Source organism: Salmo trutta, chromosome 32 (genome assembly GCF_901001165.1).
Source record: "Salmo trutta chromosome 32, fSalTru1.1, whole genome shotgun sequence".
NCBI lineage: Eukaryota > Metazoa > Chordata > Actinopteri > Salmoniformes > Salmonidae > Salmo > Salmo trutta.
The window spans coordinates 2,315,536-2,341,253 of NC_042988.1; the positions used below are offsets into that span (position 1 = coordinate 2,315,536).

The window sequence follows — 25,718 nt, forward strand, 5'->3', positions numbered from 1 at the left end:
AAACAGCTTATATCTCAAGGCCATCACACTGTTAAACAGCCATCACTAGTGCATTAGAGGCTGCTGCCTATAGGCATAGACTAGAAATCACTTTAAGAATGGAACACTAGTCACTTTAATAATGTTTACATATCTGGCATTACTCATCTCATATGTACAGTTGAAGTCGGACGTTTACATACACTTAGGTTGGGGTCATTAAAACTCATTTTTCAACCACTCCACCAATTTCTTGTTAACCTGTTGGGGCTAGGGGGCAGTATTTGCACGGCCGAATAAAAAAACCTACCCAATTTAAAACTGGTTACTTTTCTTCGCCCAGAGACTGGAGAGACGTCATTCCACTTTCTGGTGCCTTCTGAGAGCCAATGGAAGCCTTAGAAAATGTCACGTTACAGCAGAGATGCTGTATTTTTGATAGAGATGCCCTAGAAGTAGAACAAATTGTCAGACGGCACTTCCTGTATGGAATCTTCTCAGGTTTTGGCCTGCCATATGAGTTCTGTTATACTCACAGACACCATTCAAACAGTTTTAGAAACTTTAAAGTGTTTTCTATCCAAATCTACTAATTGTATGCATATTCTCGTTTCTGGGCAAGAGTTGTAACCAGATTAAATCGAGTACGTTTTTTTTATCCGGCCATGCAAATACTGCCCCCTAGCCCCGACAGGTTAACAAATTATAGTTTTGGAAAGTCAGTTAGGACATCTACTTTGTGCATGACACAAGTAATTTTTCCAACAGTTGTTTACAGACAGATTATTTCACTTATAAGTTCACTGTTTCACATTTCCAGTGGGTCAAGTTTACATACACTGAGTTGACTGTGCCTTTAAACAGCTTGGAAAATTCCAGAAAATGATGTAATGGCTTTAGAAGCTTCTGTTAGGCTAATTGCCATCATTTGAGTCAATTGGAGGTGTACCTGTGGATGTATTTCAAGGCCTACATTCAATCTCAGTGCCTCTTTGCTTGACATCATGGGAAAATCAAAAGAAATCAGCCAAGACCTCAGAAAAAAAACTGTAGACCTCCACAAGTCTTCATCCTTGTGAGCAATTTCCAAATGCCTGAAGGTACCATGTTCATCTGTACAAACAATAGTACGCAAGTATAAACACCATGGGACCATGCAGCCGTCATACCGCTCAGGAAGGAGACTCGTTCTGTCTCCTGGAGATGAACGTACTTTGGTGCGAAAAGTGCAAATCAATCCCAGAACAACAGCAACGGACCTTGTGGAGATGCTTGAGGAAACAGGTACAAAAGTATCTATATCCACAGTAAAACAAGTCCTGTATCTACATAACCTGAAAGACCGCTCAGAAAGGAAGAAGCCACTGCTCCAAAACCGCTATAGAAAAGCCAGACTGTGGATTGCAACTGCACATGGGGAAAAAGATCGTACTTTTTGGAGAAATGTCCTCTGGTCTGATGAAACAAAAATGGAACTGTTTGACTATAATGACCATCGTTATGTTTGGAGGAAAAAGGGGGAGGCTTGCAAGCCGAAGAACACCATCCCAACCGTGAAGCACGTGGGTGGCAGCATCATGTTGTGGGGGTGCTTTGCTGCAGGAGGGACTGGTGCACTTCACAAAATAGATGGCTTCATGAGGCAGGAAAATGATGTGGATATATTGAAGCAACATCTCAAGACATCAGTCAGGAAGTTAAAGCTTGGATGCAAATGGGTCTTCCTAATGGACAATGACCACAAGCATACTTCCGAAGTTGTGGCAAAATGGCTTAAGGACAACAAAGTCAAGCTATTGGAGTGGCCATCACATTGTGGGCAGAACTGAAAAAGCGTGTGCGAGCAAGGAGGCCTACAAACCTGATTCAGTTACACCAGCTCTGTCAGGAGGAATGGGCCAAAATTCACCCAACTTATTGTGGAAAGCTTGTGGAAGGCTACCTGAAACGTTTGACCCAAGTTATCGTAAATTCCGGACTATAAGCTGCAACTTTTTTCCCAGGCTTTGAACCTCGCGGCTTAAACAATGACGCGGCTAATATATGGATTTTTCCCGCAACACATTCTGTGACGTGCTCAGTTTTTTGCCGGCATGAAGCTTTCATTAGACCAATGAAATTGCCGAACGGGTTAAGGTCAAACAACTTTTTTGTTTACTGTTTAGATTAAATCGAGCGCTCTCAAACTTCCCATCATTCTGATTAAGGTAGTCATTTTGTCACCCTCATCATGGCAAAGACACGGAGAAATGCATATGATGCAGCTTTCAAGTTGAAGGCGATTGATCTGGCTGTTGGAAAAGGAAATAGAGCTGCTGCACGGGAGCTTGGTCTTAATGAGTCTGATAAGACGTTGGAAACAGCAGCGTGAGGAATTGACTCAGTGCAAAAAGACAACTAAAGCTTACTGCTAATTTTAAATTTTTTGTTACAAGCCGTGTTTCGTTAAAGCCTATTTATTTTTGTTACAAGCCGTGTTTCGTTAAAGCCTGTGTAAAGTTCATTTGTTTCAATGTACCGGTAGGCACCTGCGGCTTATAGACATGTGCGGCTTATTTATGTTCAAAATAATATATATTTTTTAAATTCAGTGGGTGCGGCTTATATTCAGGTGCACTTAATAGTCCGGAAATTACGGTAAACAATTTAAAGGCAATGCTACGAAATACTAATTGAGTGTATGTAAACTTCTGACCCACTGGGAATGTGATGAAAGAAATAAAAGCTGAAGTAAATCATTCTCTCCACTATTATTATAACATTTCACATTCTTAAAATGAAGTGGTGATTCTAACTGACCTAAAACAGGGAATTTTTACTAGGATTAAATGTCAGGAATTGTGAAAAACTGAGTTTAAATGTGTTTGACTAAGGTGTATGCAAACTTCCGACTTCAACTGTATATACTGTATTCTATACTATTCGACTGTATCCTAGTTCGTTCCACTGTGACATCGCTCGTCAGTGTGTATATAGTCTTAATTCATTCCTACTTAGATTTGTGTGTATTGGGTATATGTTGTGTAATTTGTTCGATATTACTGCACTGTCTGAGCTAGAAGCACAAGCATTTCGCTCCACCCGCAATAACATCTGCTAATCATGTGTATGTGACCAATACATTTTGATTTGAATACAAAAACGTTATGTTTGGGGCAAATCCAACATTACCGAGTACCGTTCTTCATATTTTCAAGCATGGTGGGGGCTGCATCATGTTATGGGTGTGCTTGTCATTGGCAAGGACTCTGAGTTTTTTGGGGGATAAAAATAAATGGAATAGAGCTAAGCACAGGCAAAATCCTATAGGAAAACCTGGTTCAGTTTTCCAACAGACGCTGAGAGACAAATTCACCTTTCAGCAGGATAATAACCTAAACACAAGGCCAAATATACACTGGAGTTGCTTACGAAGACGACATTGAATGTTCCTGAGTTGCCTCGTTACAGTTTTGCCTTAAATCGGCTTGAAAATGTATGGCAAGTCTTGAAAATGGCTGTCTAGCAATGATCAACAACCAAGTTGACAGAGCTTGAAGAATTTAAAAACAATAATGTGTAATTATTGTACAATCCAGGTGTGCAAAGCTCTTAGAGACTTAGCCAGAAAGAGTAACAGATGCATTCAATGCCAACATGTTTTGAATGCTTTATTGAATACTGTTTTTCATGGGGTATTGTGTGTAGATGGGTGAGAGAAATATTTTTTATACATTTTCAGCCTGTAACACAACATAACTTTTTACACACACACACACACACACACACACACACACACACACACACACACACACACACACACACAGTATATTATTCTTTCTACTCTTTCCCTCTCTCTCTGTGTCTCTCTCTCTGTCTCTATTTCTCTCTTTCTCATCCTAAACCTAAAGAATGGCAATTGGACTGTTTTCTCTACTACCGCATGCAAAGCGGTACCGGAGTCTAGGACCAAAAGGCTCCTCAACAACTTCTACCCCAAAGCCATTAGACTGCTGAACAATTCATAAAAATCGCCACCGGACAATTTACATTGACCCCCCCCCCCCCCCCCCCCCTCTTGTACACTGCTGCTACTCGCTGTTTGTTTGTTACCTATGCATAGTCACTTTGCCCCTACCTACATGTACAGATTATCTCAACTAGCCTTTACCCCTGCAACCTGACTCAGTACCGGTGCCCCCTGTATATAGCCTCGTTATTGTTATTCTTATTGTGTTACTTTTTATTTTAGCCTTCTTGGTAAATACTTTCTTCTTCTTGAACTGCGCTGTTGGTTAAGGGCTTGTAAGTAAGTCTTTCACGGTAAAGTCTACACTTGTATTCGGCGCATATGGCAAATAAAGTTTGATTTGATTATGGTGTGGTGTGGCTTACTCTTAATTCCTCCCTCCTCCTACTTCCCCCTCTCCAGTGAGCCCAACCTGCTGGTGCGTGCCTGTAACCAGCTGGGTCAGTTCCTGCAGCACAGAGAGACCAACCTGCGCTACCTGGCTCTGGAGAGCATGTGTACCCTGGCCAGCTCTGAGTTCTCCCATGAGGCTGTCAAGACCCACATCGAGACCGTCATCAACGCACTCAAGGTCTGTCTCTGTCAAACACACGTTACACGCACACTCTGTTCAGACGAGACACTACTTTAAAAAAAATTAACACTTTGTTTTAAGTACTTTGCTGGTGTTTGTAACACATTTTATACCTTATCTTTTTCTCTCCAGACTGAAAGGGATGTGAGTGTTCGCCAGAGGGCTGCTGACCTGCTCTACGCCATGTGTGACCGTAGCAACGCCAAGCAGATCGTTGCCGAGATGCTCAGCTACCTGGAGACAGCCGACTACTCCATCAGAGAGGAGATGGTACGCGTCTGCTTGTGTGTATATTGTATGTTTTCCCCCTCTGAGTGCCTCTGGGTTTATGCCTGCATGTGTGTCTTTGTGCTTATGTGTCTGTGTTAGTGTGTAACCCAGCGGTCCCAAAACGGGGTCGCCTGATGTGAAAATGGTGTCGTGGGAGAATGTCTAAAATCCTAAATTCAAAAAAAATATATACATATATAATATCGTCTTTGTCTCAAAATCATTATAATGTGGTTAACCTTAATCTAAATAAAAAAATATTAGAATCTAAAAGATCAAATTAAACTAGAGAGCGCCCTTAGATCATGGGAAAAGGCCGCACTTGCTCGTTGCACTTCAATCATTCCCACCGTGAATGGCTGGGCACGCTACGCTATGAAACCCCCCACTATTGCAGAGACTGACATACAGTTGAAGTCGGAAGTTTACATACACCTTAGCCAAATACATTTAAACTCAGTTTTTCACAATTCCTGACATTTAATCCTAGTAAAAATTCCCTGTCTTAGGTCAGTTAGGATCACCACTTTATTTTAAGAATGTGAAAGGTCAGAATAATAGTGGAGGGAATTATTTATTTCAGCTTTTATTTCTTTCATCACATTCCCAGTGGGTCAGAAGTTTACATACACTCAATTAGTATTTGATAGCATTGTCTTTAAATTGTTTAACTTGGGTCAAACTTTTCGGGTAGCCTTCCATAAGCTTCCCACAATAAGTTGGGTGAATTTTGGCCCATTCCTCCTGACGTAGCTGGTGTAACTGAGTCAGGTTTGTAGGCCTCCTTGCTCACACACGCTTTTTCAGTTCTGCTCACAAATTTTCTATAGGATTGAGGTCAGGGATTTGTGATGGCCACTCCAATAGCTTGACTTTGTTGTCCATAAGCCATTTTGCCACAACTTTGGAAGTATGCTTGGGGTCATTGTGCATTTGGAAGACCCATTTGCGACCAAACTTTAACTTCCTGACTGATGTCTTGAGATGTTGCTTCAATATATCCACATAATTTTCCTCCCTCATGAAGCCATCTATTTTGTGAAGTACACCAGTCCCTCCTGCAGCAAAGCACCCCCACAACATGATGCTGCCACCCCCGTGCTTCACGGTTGGGAGGGTGTTCTTCGACTTGCAAGCATCCCCCTTTTTCCTCCAAATATAACAATGGTCATTATGGCCAAACAGTTCTATTTTTGTTTCATCAGACCAGAGGACATTTTTCCAAAAAGTATGATTTTTGTCCCCGTGTTGCAAACCGTAGTCTGAGGCGTTTGGAAATTGCTCCCAAGGATGAACCAGACTTGTGGAGGTCTACAATTTTTTTCTGAGGTCTTGGCTGATTTCTTTTGATTTTCCCATGATGTCAAGCAAAGAGGCACTGAGATTGAAGGTAGGTCTTGAAATACATCCACAGGTACAACTCCAATTGATTCAAGTTATGTCAATTAGCCTAACAGAAGCTTCTAAAGCCATGACATCATTTTCTGGAATTTTCCAAGCTGTTTAAAGGCGCAGTCAACTTAGTGTATGTAAACTTCTGACCCACTAGAATTGTGATACAGTGAATTATAAGTGAAATAATCTGTCTCTAAACAATTGTTGGAATAATGACTTGTATCATGCACAAAGTAGATATCCTAACCGACTTGCCAAAACTATAGTTTGTTAACAAGAAATTTGTGGAGTGGTTGAAAAACGAGTTTTAATGACTCCAACCTAAGTGTATGTAAACTTCCGACTTCAACTGTACCGTCCGCAATTGATATAGTAATAATAGTGTATGGGGAGGCACAGAAACTCACATCAATACCTTTGTCAGATAACACTGTTAAATGAAGAATTTATGCTATTGCTAGCAATCAAGAGGAAACTCTGACAGAACAACTCAAAGCTTATGCTTTCCAAATGGACTTTAGCTGTGAGGGCCAAGATGCCCATGCATTGACTTTTGTTCGCTATACATGTGGTGGGATGCTATTCACAAGGACATATTTTTCTGTCTCAATTCCCTGCGTGGCTATTTTGACCAAAAACAGATTCCTTATGGGATCGAATGGTGAGCTTTTGCACAGATGGGGCTCCATTTATCAGGAATACAGGGGGCAGGCCTCTGCACTCTAGTTAGTAATGAGTCTCCCTCTGCCTTATGAAGAGCAAATGGCGGCAGTAGAGCTAAGCACAGATCGCTGAGATATACTGTAGCAGGTAACTTTGATTGTGAACTACATCAAACCACATCCAATGCCTGCACTCCTGTTCGCAAAACTATGTGGAATATGAGATCAGTGCATGACCGTGTTCAATTTCACACCAAGTCTTGGTGGTTATCGAGGGAAAGAGTTGGAAAGATTTTTCGCATTGAGAGAGGAACTGCTGTCATTCACAATGGATGTAAAAGAAACAGACTTGGTTGACTTTCTGTGTAATGAAAATAACAAAACAGAATCAGTAAATGTCCCACACAAGTGATGACTGCTCACCTCCAACGCTTGGAAGAGCACTTTGGGATGCACCGACTGGGGGAAAAAATGTTTTGAACGGTCAACCAACTCGGGAATTCGTGCCTCTTTCTAGAGCTCTGACTTTCTGACCTAAAGATCACTGACGTCATGATCCAAGTTCCCAGTTGTCTTGAAAGCACCATAAAACTCATGGTAGACTACCCTTCGCCAGCTGATATCTGTGTGAAGCTGGATTGAGTGCTCTCGTCTGCATTAAAACCAAATATCGATCCAGGTTGGATGTGAAAGCAGAGATGAGGTGCGCACTGTCGACCACGCCCCTTGACTTTGAGAAGCTCCGACGCGACATGCAACACAGAGGGTGTTTTTTAATGGAAGCCAGCTAATGGGGATCCATAATAAATACAAATACAAACAAGCACACCCATCTCATTAGTGGTGGTGATATGAGATGCAATTTGTCAGACTCATTTGCAATTGACTGCTCTACATTAAAAGTATGTGATGGTGAGTTGAGAAGACAATGAAATACTGTTGGAATGTTTTTCAATTGACTGCCATAGCTCCAAATAAAAAAGTAAACTTCGCTGTTAACAAAACCTTTTAAAAATCAAATGGGTGGGGCTGCGAGAATTTTCAGATATCAATATGGGGTCGTGGGCCAAAAAGGTTTGAGAACCCCTGGTGTAACCTCTCTGCTCCCTTCTCTCCCAGGTGTTGAAGGTGGCCATCCTGGCAGAGAAGTATGCGGTGGACTACTCATGGTATGTTGACACCATCCTTAACCTCATCCGCATTGCCGGGGACTACGTCAGTGAGGAGGTGTGGTACCGCGTCATCCAGATTGTCATCAACCGCGACGATGTGCAGGGCTACGCCGCCAAGACCGTCTTCGAGGTAGGGGCTCCCCAAGCCGGATACGTCTGGATCCAATGTGCTCTTTTTGTCTCAACTTGTAAATTCCTCAATCATATTCCCTGGTTGAGTACATTAGGGTGAAAAATGTTTTTAAAACTATTGCAAAGGAAATCTCAACCTTTTTATTTATATATATATATATATATATATATACACTGCTCAAAAAAATAAAGGGAACACTTAAACAACACAATGTAACTCCAAATCAATCACACTTCTGTGAAATCAAACTGTCCACTTAGGAAGCAACACTGATTGACAATAAATTTCACATGCTGTTGTGCAAATGGAATAGACAACAGGTGGAAATTATAGGCAATTAGCAAGACACCCCCAATAAAGGAGTGGTTCTGCAGGTGGGGACCACAGACCACTTCTCAGTTCCTATGCTTCCTGGCTGATGTTTTGGTCACTTTTGAATGCTGGCGGTGCTTTCACTCTAGTGGTAGCATGAGACGGAGTCTACAACCCACACAAGGGGCTCAGGTAGTGCAGCTCATCCAGGATGGCACATCAATGCGAGCTGTGGCAAGAAGGTTTGCTGTGTCTGTCAGCGTAGTGTCGAGAGCATGGAGGCGCTACCAGGAGACAGGCCAGTACATCAGGAGACGTGGAGGTCATAGGAGGGCAACAACCCAGCAGCAGGACCGCTACCTCCGCCTTTGTGCAAGGAGGCGCAGGAGAAGCACTGCCAGAGCCCTGCAAAATGACCTCCAGCAGGCCACAAATGTGCATGTGTCTGCTCAAACGGTCAGAAACAGTCTCCATGAGGGTGGTATGAGGGCCCGACGTCCACAGGTGGGGTTTGTGCTTACAGCCCAACACCATGCAGGACATTTGGCATTTGCCAGAGAACACCAAGATTGGCAAATTCGCCACTGGTGCCCTGTGCTCTTCACAGATGAAAGCAGGTTCACACTGAGCACGTGACAGATGTGACAGTCTGGAGACGCCGTGGAGAACGTTCTGCTGCCTGCAACATCCTCCAGCATGACCGTTTTGGCGGTGGGTCAGTCATGGTGTGGGGTGGCATTTCTTTGGGGGTCCGCACAGCCCTCCATGTGCTCGCCAGAAGTAGCCTGACTGCCATTAGGTACCGAGATGAGATCCTCAGACCCCTTGTGAGACCATATGCTGGTGCGGTTGGCCCTGGGTTCCTCCTAATGCAAGACAATGCTAGACCTCATGTGGCTGGAGTGTGTCAGCAGTTCCTGCAAGAGGAAGGCATTGATGCTATGGACTGGCCCGCCCGTTCCCCAGACCTGAATCCAATTGAGCACATCTGGGACATCATGTCTCGCTCCATCCACCAACGCCACGTTGCACCACAGACTGTCCAGGAGTTGGCGGATGCTTTAGTCCAGGTCTGGGAGGAGATCCCTCAGGAGACCATCCACCACCTCATCAGGAGCATGCCCAGGCATTGTAAGGAGGTCATACAGGCACGTGGAGGCCACACACACTACTGAGCCTCATTTTGACTTGTTTTAAGGACATTACATCAAAGTTGGATCAGCCTGTAGTGTGGTTTTCCACTTTAATTTTGAGTGTGACTCCAAATCCAGACCTCCATGGGTTGATAAATTGGATTTCCATTGATTAGTTTTGTGTGATTTTGTTGTCAGCACATTCAACTATCTAAAGAAAAAAGTATTTAATAAGATTATTTCTTTCATTCAGATCTAGGATGTGTTGTTTAAGTGTTCCCTTTATTTTTTTGAGCAGTGTGTGTGTGTGTATATATATATATATATATGAAATCCTCCCTGTTTGAGTCATTTGTCCTTGTTTGGTGCCAAATGAACACGGCTCTGAAGACCCATAGCATTTGGCTATCGTAAAATCTGTTCAAATTACTTACGTTTTTAACTGTCCCCCTCTCCAGGCTCTACAGGCCCCAGCCTGTCATGAGAACATGGTGAAGGTGGGGGGGTACATCCTGGGAGAGTTTGGAAACCTCATTGCCGGGGACCCCCGCTCCAGGTGAGTGGTGGCCTCTCCCACACCAGTGATATCAACCTGAGACGCACACAAATATGCGGCTGCTCTTATTTTCTGATGTATTAATTAGGTTTTTCCCTTTTCTTTTTATGGTTCTACCTTTTTGTCATCCTTCCTCTTCTCCATTCTCATCCTCTCTTCCCACTATCATTTTAACTCTTTACCGCTCCTCTCACTCTCACTTTCACTCTACTCTTTCTCTCTCACTTCTCTCTCTCTCTCCCCCCTCCCTCTTTCTCATCCCTCTCTCCAGCCCTCTGGTCCAGTTCAACCTGCTCCACTCTAAGTTCCACCTGTGTTCGGTGCCCACGCGCGCCCTGCTGCTCTCTGCTTACATCAAGTTCATCAACCTGTTCCCAGAGACCAAGGCCACCATCCAGGAGGTGCTTCGCTCCGACAGCCAGATCAGGAACTCTGACGTGGAGCTGCAGCAGAGGGCCGTGGAGTACCTCAAGCTCTCCTCCATCGCCAGCACCGACGTCCTGGTGAGGACTGGGGATTTTGAGACAGGTTTATTGAGACAGTTTGGAAGGGTGGGCACGGGGATTGAACCCTGGTCTCCAGTGGAGAGATGTATATGTGACTGTGCCAGGGAGTGTTACCACTGCACACACAGCTCTTGCCTGGCTACCCCTCCATATCGCGCTGACCAACTGACGTTTATTTTCCACAATGAGTCTGGATTTGCCACTCTCCCCGACGATTTCTAGAATGTGAACACGTTCTTACCGTTCTGATTGGTCCCAGAAACTGATGGGTTGGGCCAGAGCCGGTTTACAAGATGTCGTTATCAACTTTGATACTCTGATTGGTTAGATTTGTTACACTATCCAATCGCTGATGAATTTGTTTTGTACAACGGCCTTCATTTTAAAGTCATGCAAACGACTTCTACCGTAGCAGTTTCAGACTCTCTGTACCGAACAGAGCAGAGGAAGAATTTAGTGTGAGGCGTCAGGCTACCACAGCTCTGCATGTGTTTTTGTTATTTTACTGATCTCTTTCCCTTTTTATTGTTTACTGCAAATTATGTTGGCATTTTAAATGCACTTCCAGTGCCTTCGGAAGGTATTCATACCCCTTCACTTATTCCGCATTTTGTTGTTACAGCCTGAATTCAAAATTGATTTTCTCACCCATTTACACACAATACCCCATAATGACAATGTGAAAACATGTTTTTAGATATCTTTGCAAATTCACACCCCTGAGTCAATACATTTTAGAATCACCTTTGGCAGTGATTACAACTGTGAGCCTTTCTGTGTATGTCTGTAAGATAATTGCACTCCTGGATTGTACCATATTTGCCTATTATTCTTTTCAAAATTCTTCAAGCTCTGTCAAATTGGTTGTTGATCATTGCTAGACAGCCATTTTCAAGTCTTGTCATATATTTTCAAGCAGATTTAAGTCAAAACTGTAACTCAGCCACTGTCTTCTTGGTAAGCAACTCTAGAGTAGATTTGGCCTTGTGTTTTAGGTTATTGCCCTGTCAGGTGGAACTGGAAAACAGACCGAAACAGGTTTTCCTCTTTGATTTTTGCCTGTGCTTAGCTCCATTACGTTTCTTTTTTAATCCTGAAAAACTCTGCGGTTCTTAATGATTACAAGCATACCCATGACATGATGCAGCCACTACTATCCCTGAAAATATGGAGTGGTACTCCGTAATGTGTTGTATTGGATTTGCCCCCCCAAAAAACACTTTGTATTCTGTATAAAAAGTTTATGGGTTTGCCACATTTTTTGCGGTATTATTTTAGTGCATTGTTGCAAACAGAATGCATTTATTTAATGCCTGCTTTTTAAAGTTATACCAATTAGGTGCTCTACTTTGCGAGGTATTGGAAAACCTCCCTCGTCTTTGTGGTTGAATCTGGGTTTGAAATTCACTGCTCGACTGAGGGACCTTGGAGATAATTGCGTGGGTTACAGAGATGAGGTAGTCATTCAAAAAATCTTGCTAAACACAATTATTGCACACAGAGTGAGTCCTTGCAATTTATTATGTGACTCGTTAAGCACATTTTTACTCCTGAACTTAATTAGGCTTGCCATAACAAAAGGGATGAATACTTATTGACTCAAGTTATTTCAGCTTTTCACTTTTAATTAATTTTGTAAAAATGTTGCTGTAACACAACAAAATGTGGAGAAAGTCAAAGGTTATGAATACTTTCTGAAGGCGCTGTAGAATACATTACGATTTGACTGCAGGCCACAGAGCAGCAACAATATAACCTTGCGGTGTTCAGCTGTGGTTGTGTTCCAAATGTAAACCATAACTGTGACTGGTTTAATCACATTGTCATAACTGTAACCACATAATAACAGCTACCATTAGCCTTGTTTATTTACTTGCCTGGTCAAACAATGTTGTCTCTCCTTCCCCCTCTCTCTCCCTTTCTCTCCTTCCCCTCTTCTTCTCCCTCCTTCCCCCTCTTCAGGCTACTGTGCTGGAGGAGATGCCTCCCTTCCCAGAGAGGGAGTCATCCATCTTGGCCAAGCTGAAGAAGAAGAAGGGTCCGGGTGCCGTGTCGGTAGAGCTGGAGGACGGCAAGGAGAGAGGAGAGCTCAACGGTGGAGGGGACAGGGGGGGGCGACGCTGCCATCGCAGCCTCTAACGCTGTGAGCATCCAATTCAATATACTGTATCTACATCCCAAATGGCACCTATTCTCTACAAAAAAAGTGCATTAAACCCCTAGAGTCGATGTCCGCGCACCCTCTGGAAATCTAATTAGCGTTAAAAAAAATCCAGATCAAAAGCCGTCTGTTTTTTGCATGGGCTGCGTCTCAATCCACTGCATCCGCCAATGGCGGCCTTCTGCAGTGGAAGGTGGCCAAGCTACAGCGGTGTTTGTCAGACCATGAGACACCCTGAATATGTCTGTAGCGTCCGAACCACTCTACGGAAAGATGAGACTTAAATATGGGTCAAAATAAATAAAAACTAAATCCTGATCTTTCTTATACACTATATATAGAAAAGTATGTGGACACCCCTTCAAATTAGTGGATTCGGCTATTTCAGCCACACCCTTTGCTGACAGGTGTATAAAATCGAGCACACAGCCATGCAATCTCCATAGACACACATTGGCAGTAGAATGGCCTTACTGAAGAGCTCCGTGACTTTCAACGTGGCACCGGCATAGGATGCCATCTTTCCAAGTCAGTTCGTCCCAAAAAATGTTAACAAATCGTTGGCCCTCGGTTGCAACACTCACTTCCGGGTTCCAAACTGCCTCTAGAAGCAACGTCAGCACAATAACTGTTCGTCGGGAGCTTCATGAAATGGGTTTCCATGGCCGAGCAACCGCACACAAACCTAAGATCATCGTGTGCAATGCCAAGCGTCGGCTGGAGTTGTGTAAAAATCTGCTCCATTGGACTCTGGAGCAGTGGAAACACATTCTCTGGAGTGATGAATCAGGCTTCACCATCTGGGTTTGGCGGATGCCAGTAGAACGCTACCTGCCGGACTGTATAGTGCCAACTGTAAAGTTTGTTGGAGGTGGACTAATGTTCTGGGCTGTTTTTCATGTTTCAGGCTAGGCCCCTTAGTTCCAGTGAAGGGAAATCTTAACGCTACAGCATACATTAACATTCTAGATGATTCTGTGCTTCCAACTTTGTGGCAACAGTTTGGGCAAGGCCCTTTCCTGTTTCAGCATGACAGTACCCCCGTGCACAAAGCAAGGTCCATACATAAATAGTTTGTTGGGATCGGTGTGGAAGAATTTGACAGGCCTACAGAGAGCCCTGACTTCAACCCCATCAAACACCTTTGGGATGAATTGGAACACCAACTGCGAGCCAGGCCGAATCGCCCAACATCAGTGCCCGACCTCACTAATGCGTTTGTGGTTGAATGGAAGCAAGTCCTCGCAGCAATATTCCAACATCTAGTGGAAAGCCTTCCCAGAAGACTGGAGGCTGTAGCAAAGGGGGGACCAACTCCATATTAATGCCGATGATTTTGGAATGAGATGTTCGACAAGCAGGTGTCCACCTATCTCTCACATACAAGACAGACACTTTTAAACAAGCTTCCTTTTTTATGTTTTTAGTTTTTTTTATGCATTAATCTGTTATTCAATGTGTTTCTATGGGCTAATAGCAGTAAGGCCAAATTCAATGTTCACGCTCTCTCTCTCTCTCTCCATCTTTCTCTTTGTCTTCCAGTCCACCCCATCCCCTTCAGCGGATCTGCTTGGCCTTCGTTCGGCCGCTCCCGTTAGTGGGGCCGCTCCCAGTGCAGGCAGCCTATTGGTTGATGTGTTTTCAGAGGCAGGGCCTGCTGCCTCCTCTGCCGGCGTGAATGACGACGGCTTCCTGAGGTGAATGTTCACCCTGTGACTAGAAGACTCCCATAGATCCCCCCCCCCCCCCTCCTCCATGGGGGAGAAGTTCAAAACTGACCTTATATTAGTGGCAACTTGATGTTTGTGGTGTGGTTATGTTTCTTAGTTATCCAGATGCACTGTGGTTGAATATGAAGCTAGCTCTTGAAAATGAGCTTTGTTGTTTATTATTGTGGTGCTTGCAGTCTGTGATATGTGCGGGTCCTCTGTCTTGGTCTTTCTATCAGTCATTCTTCTTGTTTCTTCTGTGTCTTATATGTGTAATCTTGTCTGTTCTCTTTTTATCTTGCTGTGTATGTGACTGTCTTTCTCTTTTCTTACTTTCTCTCCTTCCCTTTTTCTATTTCCCACTCTGTTTTTGCGTGCGTGCGTGCGTGCGTGCGTGTGTGTGTGTGCGCGCGCGCGCTTGGACCGCCAATGTGTGTCTCTTGTCTTCGATTGTGATTGGACATTGGCAGCGCTCTTCACGCTCCCGAGGCCTCTGACTCCCCATTGGTGGAGGGTCCTGGTGACTCGGAGTAAGGGGCCAGTAATAAGATGGCTGACTGTCATGTTGCACCCAAACACACATGAACACTGTCATTCTTATCTAAACTAAAGCTATTTAGGGAGGCTGCACGGGCATTTCAACCTTAGACTAGTCACATGGACACACACACCCTCTATTGCATGTGGGGTTGTTGGATTATGTTATTGTAGCCTACCTATGCTGTGTGTTTCTTCAAACATACATGTACCACATGTACCACATGTACCAGCAAAATACTTCTCATTGTTTATGTTAATGCTGTCAGTTTTGGTAAATTGGATCTAAGTGCTCATACTAACCCACCTCTGCTTTTTTTCTTCTTCCTCCTCCATTTTGTTTGTCATGCCTTACTGCTTTGGGTCTCCCTCAACACACTCACCGTCTCTCTCTTCCTCCCTCTCTCTTTATTCCTTTTTCTGTCTGTAATTCATTTTGTCCCCTTCAAACACATTTTACATTCTCTCACACCCCCCGTCTTTTCTGTTGGTGCTCTCATCCACCTTTCCTTATTCATCCTTTCTCCATCCCTCCTTCCTCCTCTCAGCTCTGCTCCCCCTTCTGCGGCCTCTGAGGATCCTGCCCCTCCTCTGCCCGAGTCAGACGAGCTTCTCAACAAGTAAGAGCTTTAGCTCGCTCGCTCCTCCTCTCTCCCTATCTCTCTCTTTCCGGCGGGGCTACCTTGTTTTTGGTTCTATCACTCTTGAGCAAAGGTATCTAACAACCTACTGGATTGACACAAAACATAAACTGTGTAGATGTCAATGACATCTTATGTTAAGTCATTCACGTGTGGTAAGATACATCTACAATTGAAGTCGGAAGTTAACATACACTTAAATTGGTTTTAATGACTCCAACCTTTCAACCACTCCACACATTTCTTGTTAAACTATAGTTTTGGCAAGTCGGTTAGGACATCTACTTTGTGCATGACACAAGTAATTTTTCCAACAATTGTTTACAGACAGATTATTCACTGTATCATAATTTCAGTGGGTCAGAAGTTTACATACACCAAGTTGACTGTGCCTTTAAACAGCTTGGAAAATTCCAGAAAATGATGTCATGGCTTTAGAAGCTTCTGATAAGCTAATTGACATAGTTTGAGCCAATTGGAGGTGTACCTGTGGATGTATTTCAAGGCCTACCTTCAAACTCAGTGCCTCTTTGCTTGACATAATGGGGAAATCAAAAGAAATCAGCCAAGACCTCAGAAAAAAATGTGTATACCTCCACAAGTCTGGTTCATCCTTGGGAGCAATTTCCAAATGCCTGAAGGTACCACGTTCATCTGTACAAACAATAGTACGCAAGTATAAACACCATGGGACCACGCAGCCGTCATACCGCTCAGGAAGGAGACTCGTTCTGTCTCCTAGAGATGAACGTACTTTGGTGCGAAAAGTGCAAATCAATCCCAGAACAACAGCAAAGGACCTTGTGAAGATGCTGGAGGTAACGGGTACAAAAGTATCTATATCCACAGTAAAACGAGTCCTATATCGACATAACCTGAAAGACCGCTCAGAAAGGAAGAAGCCACTGCTCCAAAACCGCCATAAAAAAGCCAGACTATGGTTTGCAACTGCACATGGAGACAAAGATTGTACTTTTTGGAAAAATGTCCTCTGGTCTGATGAAACAAAAATGGAACTGTTTGACTATAATGACCATCGTTATGTTTGGAGGAGAAAGGGGGAGGCTTGCAAGTCGAAGAACACCATCCCAACCGTGAGGCACGGGGGTGGCAGCATCATGTTGTGGGGGTGCTTTGCTGCAGGAGGGACTGGTGCACTTCACAAAATAGATGGCTTCATGAGGCAGGAAAATGATGTGGATATATTGAAGCAACATCTCAAGACATCAGTCAGGAAGTTAAAGCTTGGACGCAAATGGGTCTTCCAAATGGACAATGACCCCAAGCATACTTCCAAAGTTGTGGCAAAATGGCTTAAGGACAACAAAGTCAAGCTATTGGAGTGGCCATCACAAAGCCCTGACCTCAATCCTGTAGAAAATGTGTGAGCAGATCTGAAAAAGCGTGTGCGAGCAAGGAGGCCTACAAACCTGACTCAGTTACACCAGCTCTGTCAGGAGGAATGGGCCAAAATTCACCCAACTTATTGTTGGGAAGCTTGTGGAAGGCTACCCAAAACGTTTGACCCAAGTTAAACAATTTAAAGGCAATGCTACCAAATACTAATTGAGTGTATGTAAACTTCTGACCCACTGGGAATGTGATGAAAGAAATACAAGCTGAAATAAATCATTCTCTCTACTATTATTCTGACATTTCACATTCTTAAAATTAAGTGGTGATCCTAACTGACCTAAGACAGGGAATTTTTACTAGAATTAAATGTCAGGAATTGTGAAAAACTGAGTTTAAATGTATTTGGCTAAGGTGTATGTAAACTTCTAACTTCAACTGTATATGTTTGCCTGCAAAGTGAATTGATATTGCGATAGGATGGCATGACTGAAGAGTTCCAGTAACCTATAGGTAGTGTATGGACCACCACATGATTGACATTTTATAAACGGCTAATGATACATGATGATAAATCCGAACACTTTCATTCTCGCTCCCTCACGCACTCACACTCACTTTCTCCCTCTCTCTCTCCTGTCAGATTTGTGTGTAAGAACAACGGTGTGTTGTTTGAGAACCAGCTGCTTCAGATCGGCATCAAGTCTGAGTACCGGCAGAACCTGGGTGAGTTTGGGCTACTAGACAATGCGGGGTGATGCTTGAATCCTAAGTCACCTTTGTCACATTTGATGTGAGTTCTGGGAGATTGCATTGTGTGTGGGTTTCAAGTTAGGATTCTTCCCTTGAGTTATTAACCCTTTTCATGCAGATCAGTCTCATGTGAAACACATTAGCCTATATGCTGTAACCTTATTGAACTAATGTCTGTACTATTCTATAGCTTTGGTAAGTACGCCTGAGCGTGCACAGAATGTAATAGATGGCGTCATTTAGTATTTGTGTTCACATCCTAGCTTTGTCATGTCCATTTTAGTATACAGAATGTTTTATTCAGTGGTAAGGTACGCTTCAGTTTCTATAATGCATTCGATGCTGGGTGAGCGAGCATAATGCATAACTTGGCTACTGTGTGTGTAGAGTGCTTTTACTGATGGGATGGGTGAGTTACCGACTATATCCATACATGTTGTACTGTAGGTATGAAGAATTATGAATTATAATGCATTATGAACTGGAATGAGTTGGTGTGTAATGCTGCATTATAGCCTGAATAAGGGAATATACATAACAATACATAATGCATTTGAACATGTATGTGTTATTTTGGAAATGTCACCTAAATGTGTCAACTTGACATATCTTCTAACGTGTGTGTGTTTTGTTTTTTCTAGGGAGGATGTATCTGTTCTATGGCAATAAGACCTCGGTGCAGTTTGTCAGCTTTAGCACCACAGTCAGCTGCCCAGGGGAGCTGCAGTCTCATATCCTTCAATTACTGTTCGCACACACACACACACACACACACACACACCCCTATCTTGCACACTATGTGTTAATGTTGTCACGATAGCAGAATTTTGACTTAGATACTGATACCAGGTTTAGTATCACAATACGCGATACCATCACAATACTCAATACCAAAATGATACCACAGCTAAAAAAGAAGGCATATTAGCAGACAGATAAACTCTGCTACTGCTCTGTTCAGTATTAGGACACATTTTAAGATCAATGTCATTACATTTTTATTTTTTTACGTCAACATTTTTCATAGACATGTATGCATTAAAGGGGAATGGAAACAATAGGCTTTAGAACACCAGCTAACTGTAACTGTAAATCGCCATATTGGCATATTTGTTGCATCACTGGCAGGAATTCCTGAATTTACTGGCCAGCTTTACGAGGTAGTCACCTGGAATGCGTTTCAATTAACAGGTGTGCCTTGTAAAAAGTTAATTTGAGGAATTTCTTTCCTTAATGCTTTTGAGCCAATCAGTTGTGTTGTGACATGGTAGGGGTGGGATACCAAAGATAGCCCTATTTGGTAAAAGACCAAGTCCATATTATGGCAAGAACAGCTCAAATAAGCAAAGACAAATGACAGTCCATCATTACTTTAAGACATGAATGTCAGTCAATCTGGAAAATGTAGAGGATAACTTCATTAGAATTAACTACCTCTCTGAAATTGCAGCCCAAATAAATGCTTCACAGAGTTCAAGTAACAGACACATCTCAACATCAACTGTTCAGAGGAGACTGTGTGAATCAGGCCTTCATGGTCGAATTGCTGCAAAGAAACCACTACTAAAGGACACCAATAAGAAGAAGAGACTTGCTTGGGCCAAGAAACACGAGCAATGAACATTAGACCGGTGGAAATCTGTCCATTGGTCTGATGAGTCCAAATTTGAGATTTTTGGTGCTAAAGGTGTCAATTACCATGAGACTGGCAGTTCTTTGCTTGACCATCACCGTCTGACAAAATGTCATGACTGCCACAGCCCTAGGCCTACCCATACCTCTAATAAACGTTGTTCAATGTCAAAATCCTAACAATAGAGATGTTTCCATGTTAAATGCAGATGTTTAGTATTAGTGGATCTCATTGATTGGCTTAACTAAGTGTTTTCGTTCCCCTTTAATGAATCAATTACACAATCATACAATAAATGTGACTTTGTTTTTCCCAATCTAACTACATATCAACATAATGGTAATCATTTATTTGAATGGTAAATCTCGATTAATAAACTGGGTAAATCGTGATGTAGCATATTCACAATACAGGGGAATGCGTATTCGATATGAGTGTGTGTGCATGCATTGAGTTGTCGAGTTTGTTTCGGCTGATTTCATGAGGCTACAGATGATAAACAATCTGTTTCCCTTACATTTGGGACTTATTTTATTGTGCTGATCAACATTTGCATAGAAGTAGCGCACCTTTTTATAAAATAAGCTGTCTCTTTAACCAGTAAAGTAACATATTCTAGTACTGAACCGTTGTTCATGTTCTAGTATACTGTGCCACACTACTATGTGTGTCCCTTGGGTTGCAGGCTATACTTGCATGTATTTAACACGCATAGCTATATTCAATATGCAGTCCCCCGTGTGATCTCTAGTCCTGGCTCCTTGACTGGCTTTCCCACAGCTCAACGTGCAGACCAAAACAGTGGAACCCCTAGTGGAGGGAGGAGCACAGGTGCAGCAGGTCATCAACATCGAGTGTCTGACTGACTTTATTGATGCTCCGCTGCTCAACATCAAGTTCAGGTATACACACACACACACACACACGCGCGCGCACCCAGATTATTACACAGGACGTACAATACAAACACCTCGCAATCACGCACGCAAGATCAGTAGTATCCCAAACATATACACACACACATTTTGTTTTGTCGTCTTCAGTTTATAAAGTTGTTTGTATGTGTGTGTGTGTGTGTGTGTGTGTGTGTGTGTGTGTGTTCCTCTCAGGTATGGGGGAGCCCTGCAGAACATCTCTCTCAAGCTGCCTGTCACCATCAACAAGTTCTTCCAACCCACAGAGATGGCCGCCGCAGACTTCTTCCAGCGCTGGAAACAACTCAGCCAGTGAGTGAGATTGTGTGTGTAGGGTGCCAGCATGTAAAGGGGTTGTGTGTGTGTGTGTGTGTGTGTGTGTGTGTGTGTGTGTGTGTGTGTGTGTGTGTGTGTGTGTAGGGTGTGTTTCTGACTTTTCTTCTCTTTTCAGGCCCCAGCAAGAAGCACAAAAGATCTTCAAGGCCAGCCATGGCATGGACACAGAAGTGCTCAAGGCCAAGGTAGACACACACACACACACACACACACACACACACTTGAGGCATATTCGTTTAATTCCCTTTCCTGCTGAATGTCTACCACATCCTACTCCCCCCTGTCTCTTGTCTCTAGTTGCTGGGCCTGGGGACAGCCCTGTTGGAGAATGTGGATCCTAACCCAGAGAACTATGTGTGTGCCGGAGTCATCCAGACCAAGGCCCAACAGGTCGGCTGCCTGCTGAGACTGGAACCCAATGCGCAGGCCCAGGTACGCACGCGCGAACACACACTACACACACACACACACACACACAAATGTACATGCATACACACACACACAAATGTACATGCATATACACACACAGAGTCCGTCTGTCCTTCTCTGTGCTGCTCTCATTGCATCACTCACTGCTGTCTGTGTCTTTCTGTGTGCTGCTGCAAATCAAGCCTGGCGAGCAGGTAACACACAACTGGCCCTGTTCTCTTTCGCTCTCTTTCTTCCTCTTCTCTCTTTCACACCCTTTTTACACTTTCTCAATCACTTTTCCCTCCACATTGATTCTTCCGCACTTTCTCACTGACACCCCAAAATTTAACACTTGAATCTCCTCATTCTCTCTATCTATCTCTCTGTTTCTCTCTCTCTCTCTGTGTGCGCAGTGTTAGACTCCAGGTTGATAATGTGTCTTCAGTGTAACTCCATTCTACCCTCGTCTCGTGTTAAACTTTTAGATACAATATATACAGTGCCTTCAGAAAGTATTCATACCCCTTGACTTATCCCACATTTTATTGTTACAGCCTGAATTCAAAATGGATTAAATATATATTTTTTACCCATATACACACACAATGCCCCATAAAGTAATAAAAATAAAAAAAATTATACAGAAATATCTAATTTACATAAGTATTCACACCCCTGAGTCTATACTTTATAGTAGCACTTTTGGCAGCAATTACAGCTTTGAGTCGTCTTGGGTATGTCATCAGCTTTTTACATCAGGATTTGGGGATTTTCTCCCATTCTTTCTTGCAGATTTTCTCAAGCTCTTAAATTAAATGGGAGCTGCGGTGAACAGAAATCTTCAAGTCTTTCCACAGCTTTTCAATAGGATTCAAGTCTAGGCTTTGGTTGGGCCACTCAAGGACTTTCACATTCTTGTTCTGAAGCCATTCCAGCGTTGCTTTCTCTGAATGCTTAGGGTCATTGTCCTGTTGGAACGTAAATCTTCGCCCCGATCTAAAATCTTTTGCACTATTGAAGCAGGTTCTCATCAAGGATTTGCCTGTATTTGGCGCCATTCATTGTTCCATCTATCCTTACCAGTCTCCCAGTCCATGCTGCTGAAATGCTTCCGCATAGCATGATGCTGCCACCATCATGCTTCAACGGTAGAGATGATGTTAGACGGGTGACGAGCTGTGCCTGGTTTTCTCCAGACATAACGCTTTCCATTCAAGCCAAAGAGATACATTTTTGTCTCATCAGAATCATCTTTTGCCTCATGCTCTTGAGTATTTCAAGTGCCTTTTTGCAAACTGCAGGTGTGCTGTCATGTGTCTTTTTCTTAGGAGTGGCTTCCTTCTGGCCACTCCTATAAAGCCCAGATTGGTGTAGTGCTGTAGAGACCGTTGTCCTTCTGTCAGGTTCTCCCATCTCAGCTAAGGAACTCTGTAGTTCTTTCAGATTGGTCATTGGGTTCTTGGTCACCTCCCTTGCCCAGCTGCTCAGTTTGGTCGGACGGCCAGCTCAGGCAGAGTCTGGGTAGTTCAATATTTTTTTACATTTCCCACTGCTCTTGCAAACTTTCAACACCCTAGAAATAGTTGTATACCCTTTCCCCAGATATATACCTCATCACAGTCTCGGAGATCTACGGACAGTTCCTTGGACTTCATGGTATAGTTTATGTTCTGACATGCACTGTCAACTGTGGGACCTTGTATAGAGTGTTTCTTTCTAAATCATGTCCAAACTGAGTTGGCCACAGGTGGACTCCAACCAAGTTGTAGTGACATCAAGGATGATCAAAGGAAATTTAATGGACCTGAGCTCAATTTGGAGTGTCATAGCAAAGGGGTGTGAATACTTATATAAGTGAGAGATTTCATTTTCTATCAATTTGCAAACATTAAAAAAAAAAAATACAACTTCATTATGGGGTATTGTGTGTAGATAGGTTTGAAAAAACAATATTTAATCAATTTTGAATTCAGGCTGTAACACAACAAAATGTGGAGTAAGTCAAGGGTTATGAATGCTTTCTGAAGGCACTGTATATATATATTATGTGGTTTGAACTTTACTGACCACCCTGTATGTTAATTCATGTTTAAGGGTGCGTGTGTGTGTGTGTGTGTTTACGTTTACCCATGTTAAATCTGTGTCTGTTCTCTCTGTCAGATGTACCGGCTGACTCTGCGCAGCAGCAAGGACACTGTCTCCCAGCGCGTCTGTGACCTCCTGGCAGAACAGTTCTAAAACCCTGAGTCTAGAACCCACCCAACGCGACCCAGGCCATCATCATCATCATGCTCTAGACACCCAACACACCGAGACCAGCGTTTCAACTCCCCTCACCCCACCCACTTCATTCCCTCCCACTCCCCGATCCTGAGGTTGCCAAGAACAAAGAATCAACCAGAAGGAAAAATACCTACATAAGGGAAAAAAAAGCAGCCGTTGCCACTTACACGACTGCCCTATCATTGACATTTATTATTATTGTCAGGATTATAATTCCGATTCTTATTATTATTACTGTTTATTATCATCGGCGCTACAATTCTTGTTTTTTTTCTGTTTACCTGTGAACGTAAGTGTATGACTGTGTGTGTTTCAGAATCGTGCTGGTGTGTGTGTGTCCTGTTTTTCTCCGTCCTGTCTATTTAAGCCCCGGGGGCTCATGCACTTGGGGCGTGTGTGATGCATGGGGAGGGTGGAAAATTCTGTGCATCGATTCCTCGACATTGCAACCTTAGACTATTCCTGGGAGTTGCATGGGAGGACCAGTTCTACATACACACACACACACACGCGGGCGCATTCATGTGTAATACACACCCAGATACTCTCACATGTAGGCACATACATGTGTATATTTGTACATGCTTAAGTGTCTGTGTAAAGTATCTGAATAGGGTCCGGTAAAACTAAATCACTAAGGAAATGGGACTCTTCTGTGTAAAGGTCCAAAACGACACTCTAAACCCCCACCTTCACCCCAACCCCATCTCTTCTCCACCCTCTGCTGTCCCAGACCCCCCCCCCCCCCCCCCCCCCCATACATCCCAAGGGCCTCTCAGTATAATCCCTGAGATATAATATTCCATAAAAGAATTCCGGCACATTCCCAAGTCTACAGTTCCCTCTTTATTCCAGTGGAAATGGCCAGTGCACTTTAGGTGGTTCCAAGAGACCTCAGTCCATCAATACCCCTCAAACACATAAACACACCACCCCCCTCACACTTACCCCATCTTTCTGGCTTGTAACCATACTTTATATATAAACTCAAATGATTCTGTACCTGTTCGTGGAATATGAATTACCCCTTTGTTTCTTTTTTTTTATTGTCTCATCTTTCCTTTTATTAGTAGTGGAGTTATTGACGTTTTTGTATGTTACTTTAATGATGTAATGTTGTGTTGCTTCTGTTGTGTGTGTGTATGTGAAAGGTAGTGTGAGAAAGTAGGGCCAGCAGTGTGTACCCTGCGAATAGGATAGAGGGGTCAGCTAAAAGGAGAGCGAGATGGAAGAAGAGTAGCAGGGTAGCTGGTCTTGTTTACAGTGTTAATCAGACAGCGATAAGGTGGATACTTGACTTAAACCTGTCATAAATCCTACTTACCACCACCGTAAGTATGACAACATAAGGAATTATAAGATGTCGTGGAAACTGTTTATTTCAGATTAGCAATGTTTTTTGACACTTGAGGTTAGGGAACATTGGTTGAGAGCTGACATGGGGTGTTTTACGATGGCTTATGAAATGTTTATGTCCTGCATAAGTCAGCATTGAGCAAGCCCCATTGATGGGGAGGTCAGGTGATAGTTGGAAGGAGTTAGAGGGCAGTGGGCCAGTCCGTGTTCACATGAAGAGTGAAGCGGCAGAGCAGAGGCCTAGTATTCGTTATTTTTCATTTTTCCGTGTTGAAAAGAGGGATGGGATTGGAGAGTAGAGTGCTGCTTGATACCGGGATTGACTGAAAAAAAGAGGAGTACCTCAGAACTTGATCTCTAAACACGCACAGGCTTGTGCACACACACACACGTCACAAATACTTACCTTATGGTATTACCTGGGAGAAGATTGCAATCTGCAAATAGATTGATTCTAATCTTTGAAAACACAACCAACCACAAAGACACTGGACAGCACTTATCTGTAAACGCACATTTCAGACATACGCACCCACATGTCCATTCTTAGAGATGAGGGAGGAGGAGAGAACTCAAAAGACCAACTGTCAATCACAACTACCGGGATCGAGTCATCAGAGGTGGGTATCGCGTGTGTGTGTGTCGGTGTACCACGTGATAAAAATATCCTAAATTATCTTTGAGACATGGTCATATTAGTTTCAACAGGAGTCACTTATACGTCTAACCCATGCAGCATTGGTGGCACAGTCTGATCATTGTAGTGGAAACTGTAGAATCATTGTGTGTGTGTGTGTGTGCACGTCTATGCAGTATCCGCTAGCTAATGCAGCCCCGTGTATCGGTGTTAAACCTGTGAGATACCTGTGTTAGATTTAAGATTTACTCTGTACTGAATAATGTGAAAGTAAAACTATGCCATATACTCTA

The 25,718-nt window shown here is 43.2% G+C and overlaps 1 protein-coding gene across 1 annotated transcript in view; it reads left to right on the forward strand.

Moving 5' to 3' along the window:
- The window catches only part of ap2a1 (adaptor related protein complex 2 subunit alpha 1), a 61,646-nt gene extending 35,928 nt beyond the window's left edge, over positions 1–25,718 (forward strand). Inside the window, exons 7-22 of the mRNA XM_029727035.1 lie at positions 4,391–4,559; positions 4,695–4,832; positions 8,009–8,191; positions 10,098–10,195; positions 10,467–10,698; positions 12,664–12,815; positions 12,978–12,987; positions 14,405–14,559; positions 15,657–15,728; positions 17,746–17,828; positions 18,497–18,586; positions 20,267–20,390; positions 20,598–20,714; positions 20,854–20,923; positions 21,036–21,170; positions 23,310–25,718. Coding sequence (XP_029582895.1) covers positions 4,391–4,559; positions 4,695–4,832; positions 8,009–8,191; positions 10,098–10,195; positions 10,467–10,698; positions 12,664–12,815; positions 12,978–12,987; positions 14,405–14,559; positions 15,657–15,728; positions 17,746–17,828; positions 18,497–18,586; positions 20,267–20,390; positions 20,598–20,714; positions 20,854–20,923; positions 21,036–21,170; positions 23,310–23,387 — 1,906 coding nt within the window. The 3' untranslated portion in view covers positions 23,388–25,718. The remainder of the gene's footprint in view (positions 1–4,390; positions 4,560–4,694; positions 4,833–8,008; positions 8,192–10,097; positions 10,196–10,466; positions 10,699–12,663; positions 12,816–12,977; positions 12,988–14,404; positions 14,560–15,656; positions 15,729–17,745; positions 17,829–18,496; positions 18,587–20,266; positions 20,391–20,597; positions 20,715–20,853; positions 20,924–21,035; positions 21,171–23,309) is intronic.